This window comes from Leptinotarsa decemlineata, unplaced genomic scaffold (genome assembly GCF_025532065.1).
Source record: "Leptinotarsa decemlineata unplaced genomic scaffold, Ldec_3_MD MMD2_P_RNA_scaffold_2, whole genome shotgun sequence".
Taxonomy (NCBI): Eukaryota; Metazoa; Arthropoda; class Insecta; order Coleoptera; family Chrysomelidae; genus Leptinotarsa; species Leptinotarsa decemlineata.
The window spans coordinates 1,375,929-1,390,143 of record NW_027412529.1 but is presented as its reverse complement, the minus strand read 5'-3'; the positions used below and the strand labels follow the sequence as shown (position 1 = coordinate 1,390,143).

The following is a 14,215-nucleotide window of genomic DNA, read 5'->3' as shown; positions in this document are numbered from 1 at the left end:
AAAACCCAATTGCAAAAGAAAGTTCAATTCGACTAAGCAAAGTTGGACGTTCTTGGATCCACACGAATTTAAAAATGATTCATCAGATTGTCTTCAGAATTCCGAAAACAATCTGGCAAGGCTGGACGATGCCGGGCGGCAAATGCGGACGAATGTCGATTGTTATCAGCGTCGGCTACTGTTGCGACTGCGAAGTCCCAACTACTAGCCGATGCATAATAAAACGTGCGATTTATGACCGCGGACTCTCGAGTGAATGTGAACGTTTGACCCCGCGCCATGAAAATATTTCAATTTTTTTCTTTTTGCCAGAAATGGCTACCGCACGATTAGTTATTTTCCTAACGAACGTGATTTTTCCGCGCTCGCAAAAGCGGGAGTGATTAACACACTGCAGAATTCGATTCTAGAAATTTGTAATGTAATTGTTTTTTTTTGCATGATTACTCCAATCAATTTGTTGTAAAGTATTGATGGCTTTTTGTTTAAACTGATTTGAAGTTCCTCTTTCGTTCTTCTGTTTTCTGGAAATGCCAGAAGAAAACGTAGTGCAAGAACTTCATGAAAGATTTGGGAAATCTTTCAATTACCGAAACTCTTTACTAAGGCATCATGATTTCCTTTTGGTTTTATTGGCAGAATTTTTATTAATGACTTCAATTTCAATTGTCAAACTCTACCTATCTACCAATTTTCCGCCTACCCACCAATGCGTAATGCACCCGCATATTTAATTAGTTTAACTCAATGAATTACTTCAATTTAAATTGACAGAAGTCTATCTACTAATGCGGCACTAACCCCTTCAGTTTTAATTGCCGAAACTATACGAACCTCTTCAATTTCATTTGACAGAACACTATTTACCAACCCCCTTTTTTAATTGGCAGAATTCTAATAATTTTTTCAGTTTTGATTGGCGAAAATATAAGAACCTCTTCAATTTCATTTGACAGAACTCTATTTACCAACCCCCTTTTTTTTATTGGCAGAATTCTAATAATTCCTTCAGTTTTAATTGGCGAAAATATAAGAACCTCTTCAATTTCATTTGACAGAACTCTATTTACCAACCCCCTTTTTTTAATTGGCAGAATTCTAATAATTCCTTCAGTTTTAATTGGCCAAAATATAAGAACCTCTTCAATTTCATTTGACAGAACTCTATTTACCAACCCCCTTTTTTTAATTGGCAGAATTCTAATAATTCCTTCAATTTTAATAGGCCAAAATATAAGAACCTCTTCAATTTCATTTGACTGAACTCTATTTATCAACCCCATTTTTTTGATTGGGCAGAATTCCATAATGCCTTCAGTTTTAATTGCCAAAACTATATGAACCTCTTCGATTTCATTTGACAGAACTCTATTTACCAACCCCCTTTTTTAATTGGCAGAATTCTAATAATTCCTTCAGTTTTAATTGGCCAAAATATAAGAACCTCTTCAATTTCATTTGACTGAACTCTATTTATCAACCCCATTTTTTTGATTGGCAGAATTCCATAATGCCTTCAGTTTTAATTGCCAAAACTGTATGAACCTCTTCAATTTCATTTGACAGAACTCCATTTACCAACCCCCTTTTTTTAATTGGCAGAATTCTAATAATTCCTTCAGTTTTAATTGGCCAAAATATAAGAACCTCTTCAATTTCATTTGACAGAACTCTATTTACCAACCCCTTTTTTTAATGGGAGAGTTTCAATAATATCTTCAACTTTAGTTGGCAGAATCCTACTACCTACTCTATCAATCTCTTCGATTTTAATTGGCAGAACTCTACCAACTCTACAAACCCTTCAATTTCAATTGGCAGAACTCTATTTGCCAACCCCTCAAGATCTGATGAATAGAACTCTATCAATCTCTTCAAATTCAATTGGCAAAACCCTACCAACCCCTTCAGATTTGATTCGTAGAACTCCATCAATCTCTTCAATTTTAATTAGCAGAACTCTAACTCAATTTAGCACCCCTTCAGTGATAAGTGGATTAACTTTATGGAACCCTTCAATTACAATGACTGAACTCTACCTACCTATGCATCACGAACCTAAAAGTTGAATTGACGAAAATCCTTTCAATTTTAATTGGCAGAACTCTAACCAATAAGAACGTCCCCAGTAATAACCAATGAAACTCTACGAATCCTTGAATTTCAATTGGCACAACTCTATTATTTACCAACATCTTCAGATTTGATTGCAGAACTCTATCAATATGTTCTATTTTAATTGGCAGAACTCCACCTTCCAATTTATCACAAACCCCTTCAGTTGTAACCCTTCAATTTCAATGACTAAACTTTACCTACCAATGCATCACGAACCTAAAAGTTGAATCGACAAAAATCGGTTCAATTCTGATTGGCAGAACTCACATCGTGATTCATTTTCAATCCTATGAATCGCACAATGATTTCACAAGTTGTAAGCGTTATAAAACCACATCACGGATACTTCAGCAATATCGCTACAACAAGAAAACAACTAAAATATAATCCACTTCCTGCTTGGCAAACTGTCAAGCTGTACGTATCGATATAGGACATTTCGCATTGTCGTTCGATGCATCCAAATTAAATGCTATAGCCTTCGAATGAGACTCGACGGATTTCACTGCTGGTTGCCAAGAATGAGCAAATGAACTAATGAACTAATTTGACATCTGTCAAATCCATAACTGACATATTTAAAAAACACTTTGTGAGATTTTCACTGAACGCGTATTTCGCGTTCTTCGGACGCCCGTCATACAATGGCTTCGTCGGGCGTGCCTTTACTGAGTAAAGAAACAGTAGAGAAACAGTTTTACAAAAAAGCAACACGTGTTTCACCATATAATGGTTTCTTCGGGCATGACTATACTGAGTAAAGAAACAGTTTTACAAAAAAAACAACACGTGTTTCGCCATACAATGGCTTCTTCGGGCGTGTCTCTACTGAGTAAAGAAACAGTTTTACAAAAAAGCAACACGTGTTTCACCATACAATGGCTTCTTTGGGCGCCCGCCATACAATGGCTTCGTCGAACGTGCCTTTACTGAGTAAATAAACATTATTGCAAAAAAGCAACACGTGTTTCACCATATAATGGTTTCTTCGGGCATGACTATACTGAGTAAAGAAACAGTTTTACAAAACAGCAACACGTGTTTCGCCATACAATGGCTTCTTCGGGCGTGTCTTTACGAATAAAGAAACAGTTTTACAAAAAAGCAACATGTGTTTCGCCATATAATGGCTCCTTCGGGCGTGTCTCTACTGAGTAAAGAAACAGTTTTACAAAAAAGCAACACGTGTTTCACCATACAATGGCTTCTTTGGGCGCCCGCCATACAATGGCTTCGTCGAACGTGCCTTTACTGAGTAAAGAAACAGTGGAGAAACAGTTTTACAAAAAAAGCAACACGTGTTTCGCCATACAATGGCTTCTTCGGGCGTGTCTTTATGAATAAAGAAACAGTTTTACAAAAAAGCAACACGTGTTTCGCCATACAATGGCTTCTTCGGGCGCCCGCCATACAATGGATTCGTCGGGCGTGCCTTTACTGAGTAAAGAAACAGTAGAGAAACAGTTTTACAAAAAAGCAACACGTGTTTCACCATACAATGGCTTCTTTGGGCGCCCGCCATTCAATGGCTTCGTCGAACGTGCCTTTACTGAGTAAAGAAACAGTATTACAAAAAAGCAACACGTGTTTCACCATATAATGGTTTCTTCGGGCATGACTATACTGAGTAAAGAAACGGTTTTACAAAAAAGCAACACGTGTTTCGCCATACAATGGCTTCTTCGGGCGTGTCTTTACGAATAAAGAAACAGTTTTACAAAAAAAGCAACACGTGTTTCACCATACAATGGCTTCTTTGGGCGCCCGCCATACAATGGCTTCGTCGAACGTGCCTTTACTGAGTAAAGAAACAGTATTACAAAAAAGCAACACGTGTTTCACCATATAATGGTTTCTTCGGGCATGACTATACTGAGTAAAGAAACAGTTTTACAAAAAAAAAACCAACACGTGTTTCGCCATAAAATGGCTTCTTCGGGCGTGTCTCTACTGAGTAAAGAAACAATTTTACAAAAAAGCATCACGTGTTTCACCATACAATGGCTTCGTCGAACGTTCCTTTACTGAGTAAAGAAACAGTAGAGAAACAGTTTTACAAAAAAGCAACACGTGTTTCGCCATACAATGGCTTCTTCGGGCGTGTCTTCACGAATAAACAGTTTTACAAAAAAAGCAACACGTGTTTCGCCATACAATGGCTTCTTCGGGCGCCCGCCATACAATGGCTTCGTCGGGCGTGCCTTTACTGAGTAAAGAAACAGTAGAGAAACAGTTTTACAAAAAAGCAACACGTGTTTCACCATACAATGGCTTCTTCGGGCGCCCGCCATACAATGGCTTCGTCGGGCGTGCCTTTACTGAGTAAAGAAACAGTTTTACAAAAAATCAACACGTGTTTCGCCATACAATGGCTTCTTTGGGCGCCCGCCATACAATGGCTTCTTCAGGCGCCTACCATACAATGGCTTCTTCGGGCGTCCGCCATACAATGGCTTCTTCGAGTGCCCGCCATACAACGGCTTCTTCGGGTGCCCGCCATACAATGGCTTCTCGGGTGCCCGCCATACAATGGCTTCTTCGGGAGTGTCTTTACTGAGTAAAGAAACAGTAAAGAAACAGTTTCACAAAAACTCAAGACACGCTCGAAGAAGCCATTGTATGGCGAAACACATGTTGCCCTTTTGTAAAACTGTTTAGTGAAAATCTCACTATTAGTTTTTTGAATACAATTTGTTTGAAATGCTCCATATATTTGAATTCATTTCGTGAAGACAGAACGAGAAGGAAACGTTTCCGTTTCACATTGATCAGCTATTTAATATTTCAATAAATTAATAATTTTTCACTACAAATCAAAATTATTCAACCCTAATACATTTGATCTTAGCAAAGGACTCCGTATAGGAAAACTCTTTTTCAAACACGAATTGCGTAACTTTACCACCGCACAAACGTTTTGTTTATTGTGTACCGAAGGTGTATTACAACATAGTATCTAATTCGCGGATACATCATAATGCCTTCATTTGATAGATAGCTCATTATCGCTAAAAAATCAATCGAGATGATGGAGTGCGTTACGTAAGCTATTCAATTGAGCGTATCCATCCGCGAATAAAAAGGAGATTCTAACTATCTATCATATGACTTGCCCATTTTATATTTTGAGCGAGGTAATTGCGGTTCATTAGTCCAATACTCGAGTGTTACGTGAACTTTATTGAAAGACGCTTCTAGAATGGGAGCAATTACGAGAACAAACGCCCTCTTTGCATTTTTCTTCGCATATAAATCAGGCATTTTAGTGTAAAAATAAATATAGTTTGAAGAACTAAAAAACACGCTTTTGAAGAACATCGAACTAAATAACGATGAGATTGGAACCTTTGGTGTGAGAGTTGAATAACTTTTTTCGAGATCAATTGCCCTAACACCAAACTGATATTTTTGCACTCGACGCGCGTTTCGCCAACAAAGTTAGCATCCTCAGGAGAAGAAAACTGATCAATTTTCGTCTACTACTGCGGTAGCCAATATCAAAGGCGATGTGGTAATGATCGCGGTGCTCGAGTTGTTGTACCCGAGTTCTTGTTCCAACGAGCATTCTCTTGAGGTCTGAAAACAGGAAAAAGTCGCCGGGGGCCAGATCTGGAGAATACGGTGAATGCGGAAGCAATCCATAGCCCATTTCATGCAATTTTGCCAACGTTTTCGTTGATTTGTGAGACGGTACAATGTCTTGATAACACAGCACTCTCTTTTTGTACAAATGGGGCTGTTTTTCCGAGTTTTCATCCTCAAAACGTTCCAATAAGGTAATATAATAGTCGCTGTTGATGGTTTATCCCTTTTCAAGAAAGTCAATGTATATACCACACGTACCATGAATACTGGTACCACAATTTTGCACGTTTTGGAGTCTGTTCACTACGTGCAATCCACTCAGATGACGATCGTTTTGATTCCGATATGAAATTCCATTTTATCCATTTTCTTCAAACTCACAAAAGTTGCTTCACTGAAAATGTTCTATCCCACAAACTAATAGTCTGACAGCTGTGAAATTTGTACACGTGTCTTTTAAAGTTTGGGGTTAACTAAAAATCATATGGATTTAATAGTAGTAGCCATGTTTTTTTCTTTAACGCTACACACACCCTGTATAGCATTTGATTGATTTGTTTTGAAACAACACCCTGTATACCTTTAGATTTTTGGACAAGCAGCCGCTGTTTTTTCTTTCACGTTAGCAGTCATGTCTTTTCTTCAACGCTGCACACCCTGTATGCCTCCATGGCAGCCATATTTTTTCTTTAACGCTGGCAACCATATTTTATTTCTTTAACGCTGCACACCCTGTATACCTTATGATTTTTCGACAAGCAGCCGCCAGATATTTTTCTTTGCCGTTGGCAACCACGGTTTTTCTTTAACACTGCACACCCTGTATAGCATTTGATTATATGTTTGTAATTTGATTTTTTTCGTTAATCAGCTATCGCACCCCTACGAACGACAACCCACCCTCAGAAGTCGAAATTTGTGCAAGCAATAATAATTGGGTATACAGGGTGTGTTGAAACAACACCCTGTATACACAATTATTGTTGTTCTCATATCATTCCAAGCGCACTCGACTCGTTAGCGTTCAAACAGCGATAACGCCACCGCTTGCCCGATTCTCGAACCATACCCATGAAAAAACACTGATGAGCCACTTCCACCCCAAAACTCTTGTTCATCTACTGCCATCTATGCATTAGCTTACGAACTTTTCAGCTCACCTAATAGTGCAAGAGACTTTCATCTAATGACAACTAAAAACAATTGGTTCTACTGTATTTTACTGGAGGTAACAACACAAAGAAATTGACATTTCACACACTTCGATTATCATAGGATGAATAATATCAACCTCAAGTAGACTCGATAAAATTGAAATGTTTTTCAATGGGGAATGTTCCTCCTGACGAAAATCAAGTAGTTTTCATAAAAGAGCTCTAAAACAACGTATTTTAAACTTATCATTTCAACCTTTTTCTTTAAAAAATTATTTGAATACTTAAAAAAGAGGAATGAAATAATGCAGTCAACATTTAAAGGGATTCGTTTCTATTTCATCATTTGGCAACATCGGTTATAGCTAATAAAGGACAATGAATCTGTTACCTGGATGAGACAAACAAAGATGGCATATTTCAGAGGCGTGCTGTTCGATTTACTTATGTTCCGAGACATTCTGTGACATATGACATTTTGTGCACCTAACCTATCTTCCTCTATATAAATAAATAACAAAACTACTGTTGTTCATGTGGCTTGTGGAGGTGGTATTGAACTATAATTTATATTTTGCCTCAATTGTTGATTTATAAAGATAGTTTTCCTTCTTTAAAGTAGAATGTCTAGGTACGTATAAATTATTTCAAGTTGATATAGGCACTGTTCCCAATATGTGAATTAGAAACAAATCCCTTTAAAAATTAAAACCCAACATTTGAAACATCAATTTGAATACTTTTCGAAGTAAACTTGAAAAACTCATTAATTAAACTCAACTTAATTTTGTTCAAACTTACATTTGCTGCAATTACCCAAATTGAGGAACATTCTCCATTATAATGGCAGTAATTGCGTGTCTTCCACTTCCTAATGTCATGTGTCAAATATCAGTGTCGCCAAACACGAAACTCATGAACGTATGAACTGGCATCATTGTCGACGGCAACGATGGAGGCAAATGATGGCTGCGGATGGAATTCGATGAGACATTGTTTCTTTTGATAGTTTAAGTATTTGTGAGCTATGTAAGGTATTAATGGTAACGATAGGAAAATAGGAATGATCAATCATTCATTAATGTTTTTTCCTCGATACAGTACAGTCCGTTAAATGTAGTGCGTTAGTAAGTTGCTGTTTGAAATATTAATTAAATATAAGGGTGTTGAAGTGGAACTATTTCTACTGGAAGTTCACAAGTGGAAGTTCAGTGTATTTTTTTTCGAAGTTCACAAAAGTGACTTTATACGTGAATATGGTTTTCTAATGAACATTAGTGTTCAAATCAACATTCCAAGTAAGATTTGTACTATAGAATAGTACCATATGAAAGTACCATTTGTTATTTCCCACCAGATGGTACTAGTTTACCTTCTGAGGAATAATCATTTTCAACAAGGTTTGGCGACGAAAGTTTTTGGTCTTTTGGTTCGCCCTTTCGTTGTTCCTTTTAAACCTAATTCTGAGGTACTTTGATGCCGGTGAACAAAACTGACAGCCTCTTGGTACAAAATAAAATTTGTTGATCACTAAAAAGATAATTTTTCATCCTGGCGCTGGGCGAGTGATTTTTTTCTCAAGTGAGATTTGCAATATTACAGTGCAAGATCAGGATAATTTTATTACATCTTCATTGAACGAGAATTGATCATCATTAATTGAATAGGTAGTGCTAATTATGGAGCTAACGTATAGTTTAAATTTTTAGAGAAAATATCACAATAAAGAATTTTGGTGAATCAGCCCGCTTCAAAAATCACACACAGGATTCAACAAAACTGCGAACAATAAACAGATCATATCAAGAACTAGCGGAAGCTTACTGAACGCTAATCTAGAAATGTACATTGATGTTGGCTGTTGCCAGTGGAAAACCAAAGGACACAGATAAGAACTGTGAACAACGGAATTTATCTCGCAAAAAAAACATGATAGAAAACATATTTCTCTCATCCACAACAGAGCTATCAAAATACTTCAATGAGATGCCGATACTATTAGGGACATATTGTGAGATATATATTAATCAGTCCGTTGAGTGCATCCATGATATGAAGTTGTAACAATAGTTTAATACCAGGATATACTATTAATAACAATTGATTTTTGTTATATGCGAAAGGAATTAATTAAAAAAAAATTGGGAATCTTATGACATATGTATTTCTTCAAATGTATATTCTTCTCATATAATTGGTTTTTTTGTTGGGCAACAAACATACAGAGTGGTCCAACGAAAAGTATGCACCTTGCTTGTCTCCTTTTTTTGACCTGTCCGAGCAAAAATGCTCGGACAGGTCAATTTTGCTTCTGAAGGGGACACATTTTAGATGTATTTTTCTACCTGTGCCTTCAACCCCCTAACGAGGGTGAGTAACAACCCTAAAATTTTAAATGGAAAGTGGGGTCGAGTGATATATCATTTGAAAGGGCACAAAATTATCTTTCCAATGATACCTAATTTGTTGTATCTCACTCAAACATGTAGGTATTATGAAGAAAAACAACTACAACCCAGTACTTTGAAATGTGTAATTGACTTAGTAGAATCCTACTTCAGCAAGTGCTGAAAATGTGACCCATTTGCTTCCATACAATAATACAGATTTTGTTCAAATCTATTCCTAACATTCTGTAGCATATCAGGTGTTATACTTTTGCACTCTGCTGTAATTCGTTGGCGAAGATCTTCTATGGACTCGGGCTGCGTAGCAAAACATTCATTTTTCAAGTGTCCCCAAAGGAAAAAGTCTAAAGGCGATAAATCAGGTGACCTGGCAAGCCATTCGATGGGGCCTCTCCTTCCAATCCACCGTCCAGGAAACCGTTCATCTAAAAACTCTCTTACTGAAGCAACATGTGAGGAGGTACTCCATCTTGCTGGAAATGAAGCCGATCATCATTATGATTTTGGTCATTTTCAATTATTTCTGTTATGAGATGATCAATTGTATCTTCAAGCATGTTCAGGTAGACCTCACTAGTTGAATTTCCAGGAATAAAAAGTGGCCCTACGATATGACTACCTAATATGTCACACCAGACATTGATTTTTTGAGGGTACTGGGTATGGACCTCTCGGAATAAGTGTGGGTTACTGTCATCCCAGTAACGGCAATTATGCCTATTCACAGCTTCATTCAAAAAAAATGTACTCTCATCGGAAAAGCACGTGTTGAATGATAGGTGCGGATCATCAATTAGTAGTTGGCTCAGTTATTCACAAAATTGCAGCCTTCTATCAGGATCATCTTCATTGAGTTCCTGTACTAATTTAATTTTGTACGGATGAAATTTATAGGCTTTTAATATCCGTATTATGGACGAACGGGAGACACCTGAGACTGCAGCAAGCTGACGGGTACTTTGAGTTTGATCCACTTCAACATGTCCAAAAACAGCGACTTCCACTGCTTCATTTCTGATCGGTTTCCGTGGCTGGTGTTTCACATTACAGACAAATCCGGTATCGACAAACTTTTGGACTAACTTGGCAACGTACGAATCATTCACATTTTCCCGGGATGACTGTTATTAAAGAGGCGAGCAGTAAGTCTAGCACAACTATTATGTTGATAATAAAGTTTAACAATTTCAACTCGTTCAGGAATGGAATAAACCATTTTTACAGTAAAGTTGAAATAATTTCGAAAGCAACCGAACTGAATCAATGAACGTTTGCCTAAATTCTTTTTGTACACTTATCTGCTGTTGTTATTTGAACCAAAAAACGCACGAGAGAAATTGAGGAATGTAGTAGTGATAAAAATGCCGTTTTTTTCCGCATTTTCATCAACACCAAAAATATCGAGTAAATGTTCTTGCTTTTTTTATAACTATTCAAGTAAATACAACAAATTAGGTATCATTGGAAAGAGAATTTTTGTGCCCTTTCAAATGATATATCACTCGACCCCATTTTCCATTTAAAATTTTAGGGTTGTTACCCACTCTCGCTAGGGGGTTGAAGGCACAGGTAGAAAAATACATCTAAAATGTGTCCCCCTCAAAAGCAAAATTGACCTGTCCGAGCATTTTTGCGTTAAGTTACAAAAAAAGGAGAAAAGCAAGGTGCATACTTTTCGTTGAACAACTCGATTTATTATTATTATTATACATTTCAATTACCTTTTAGGAAGGTAATTGACTAAGTATAACTTATTTTCAATATAAAAACTGTCCACTCGAAAATTTTCAGGCAATTTGATGACTGGATAGAAAGGACCAAAGTAGTGAGAAGTAATGAATAGTTCTGTTTGACAAGGCCAGGATTTGGACTTTGTGTATAGAGTCTCACTTAAGGTACGGTATACCTTTTAGGGGTGAGTGTAACCTTAATTTGCTGGAGTCTGTATGTGTATTACAGAAGAGAGCTATACGATACTTGTGCAAAGCTAAACCTCGTGACTCATGCAAGCAACTGTTTATAGAGAAAAAAAATTTTGACGGTTGTAGCTCTTTTTATTCTGGAGATAGTGTGTTTAATTTGTGTATTGATACCAATCACTATAGAAAAATTATTAAAGAAACCTTGAGTAGTAGACCCTATTACAGTTTGACTGAGTTCTATACCAATCATTTTCAACTTAGCATGTTTTATGTGTAAGTATGTTTCAACCATTGTTTGTGGTTTTTTATTCAGTGTTTTTATACTTTAGTATACATTATATTTTATCTATATTTTTATATTCATAGGCCATTAATGTATTCTTTTATATTTATTCACTAACTTTGTTAACAAGATTTTTTTTGGACAATAAAGTATATAAAATAAAATAATAGTCTAAACCAGGGGTCTCCAAACTACGGCCCGCGGGCCAAATCCGGCCCGCCAGTGTCATCAATTCGGCCCGCGACAGCCAATGATTACCTAATTGTTGTTACTATTGCTGTGATAAGTTGAAGAAGAAAACACAGAATGATAATTACTCGGTTTTATTTACTTGCAAGGTAAAATTTAACGACAGAAATGATGACAAAGAAAACTTAACTCAAGTATCTAAGTTTAAGCATATTAATAACTAACAAATAATTGAAATTAATCACAGTAAAACAAAAACACTAATGAGATTTATGTAATTATGATTTTCCACCGACAATACTTTGTAGTTGTGGATCAATTTTACTTGTACCAATTATCAAAAGAGATTTAAGATGCTCATCGGTTAATTGAGATCTGTAAACATTCCTTGTGTACTTCATCTTGGAAAACGTTTTCTCACACAAGTAAGTAGTATCAAAAACAGAGAACAACCCACGAGCAAATTTATGCAAATTATCAAATTGTTCCAGTGGAAGACTCTTATAAAATTACAACAAAGATGAATTTCGATATTTATTCTTAAGCATATCACTTCACCGTAAATGAATAATTTCCATTTGGACTTCCAGAGCCAGGGTTTCAATGTCAGAATCAATAGGATTTTGAAAAAGCTTAATTTCATTCGCAATGACATAAAAATCTGAAAAACGAGTATCAAAATTTATCTTCAAAGCACTCAAAGTTTCGATTGCAAAATTGACGGGAAATTCGGTCTCTGTAGTGTGGCTGAATATTTCACATGTTTCAAAATGTGTGAAACATTTTTTAGATTTCAACGTTTTCCGATTTCAAGAGCCACACGAAAGCTAGCGCGAGTTGCAGACTCTTGTTCAGTATTCGCTTTGGTAAACAAAGTTTGCTGCGATTTGAGCCGCGTTTCAAAACTTCAAATTTTTCCTTCCGAAAACTTCCTGTATACTTGGAGTAACTTTGAAGATGTTTCGATTCATAGTGTCGTTTAATGTTATAGTCTTTGAGAACAGCTATGGTTTCATTACAAATTAAACATAGCGCCTTATTAGTGGACTCAATCACAAAATACTGAAAGTTCCATTTTTCTTGGAACGTTCTGCATTCACTGTCGATTTTTCGCTTCTTTTCCATACTAACAAATCACACATAAAAACAATACGTCAAATCAAAATACTTTTATTGACGGGTGTTACTTTATTTCACAATAGACAGTTTCGCTTCCTTCGCCGACTAACTCGCAGTTGCGCCGCTAGCCTTTTTATGTGCAATTATTACTGCCATCTCGAGGTGATCGGAATACACTAGCTAGAACCAGAACTTTCTCGAACCAACGCGATAATTCCAAATATTTAATTACGCCTAATGCCACCTAGTGGGTAGCTGAAAAGATAGTACATAGTACTACTACTCGCCACTAGATGTCGTTAAGTGTCACAACACACAATAATAATTGAAATGCAAAAAAAAGCGCACTTTGCGTCTATCCTAGTCTAGAAATATAGTTAAGGGCAGAAATTGACCCTTGGAACAAACTGAAAAAATCATTATGGCCCGAAGGCTTCAAAGTTTGGAGACCCCTGGTCTAAACGAAGTCAATCTGAACAGCTAAATAAAAGACTAATGGCATTACTCCTTACTAATAATGAAAAAATCCGTGTAGGATAATTACATCACATAATTATTTTGTACCACGCGGCTCATGCCATACAAATGAACTGCCGACGTTCGGTACAGTCTATACCAAGTCAATCCGAACAGCTGAATTATAGACTAATGGCATTACTCTTTACTACTAATAAAAAAATCTGTGTGGGTTAATGAGAAATAAAATTACATCATATTATTATATTATACCACGCCGCTCATGACATACAAAGAATCTGCCGACGTTCGGTTACTATTTAGCTTTTATGCCATTTGAATTGACTTCGTATATATTGTACCATACCAAATAATACAACCTACTGAGAATCTCAAAAAAATGTATGAAAAGTTTGCACATAATAATGCCATCACATTTTAAAATAAGTTACTATAATCAGTTAAAAATTTAGAAAGTTATATTACTACACTACATTAATGAGAGGTAATACCTCTCATCAGTTCATTGATTTTGGCATGGTCCTACTGCTGGTTGAATGAGAAATATTTGTAAGAATAACCTCTGTGAGGAATCTTGCATAAATGTCTGGCATATATGATTCAAGGTATGTATCTCTCCAGGTTTCTTTCGAGTTATATTTTTGTTCTTTATTCAAAAATCAAAAGCATCTATATGTTTAGCCGGGCTCTTTATACAAAATCTCAATCAATAGCCGTCAACTGTGGCAATAGCCTGGGGAACAGTTTTTATCCAATACAGGCAACGATGTTTTGGAAGAGTCAACTTACCTGTATTTCTAGTAGTAGTTCTGTTTTTCGTCTTCTTATTTCTATTAAAATTCTTTGTTGTTCGGGAGTCAAATCTGAAAGAAGAATCATTTGTTATAAGGCATTTTCACAATTTTCATGATAAAGCAATAGAAATTTGTTCCATATTAGGGGAAAAACACTCCACTGTTC

General features: G+C 36.3%; 1 protein-coding gene across 4 annotated transcripts in view; it reads right to left on the bottom strand.

Annotated features, from left to right (window-relative positions):
* The window catches only part of step (cytohesin steppke), a 97,508-nt gene that overhangs the window by 80,913 nt on the left and 2,380 nt on the right, over positions 1-14,215 (bottom strand). For all 4 annotated transcript variants that reach the window (XM_074181077.1, XM_074181088.1, XM_074181085.1 and 1 more), the window contains exon 2: positions 14,045-14,118. In XM_074181077.1, the coding sequence (XP_074037178.1) occupies positions 14,045-14,118 (74 nt within the window). The remainder of the gene's footprint in view (positions 1-14,044; positions 14,119-14,215) is intronic.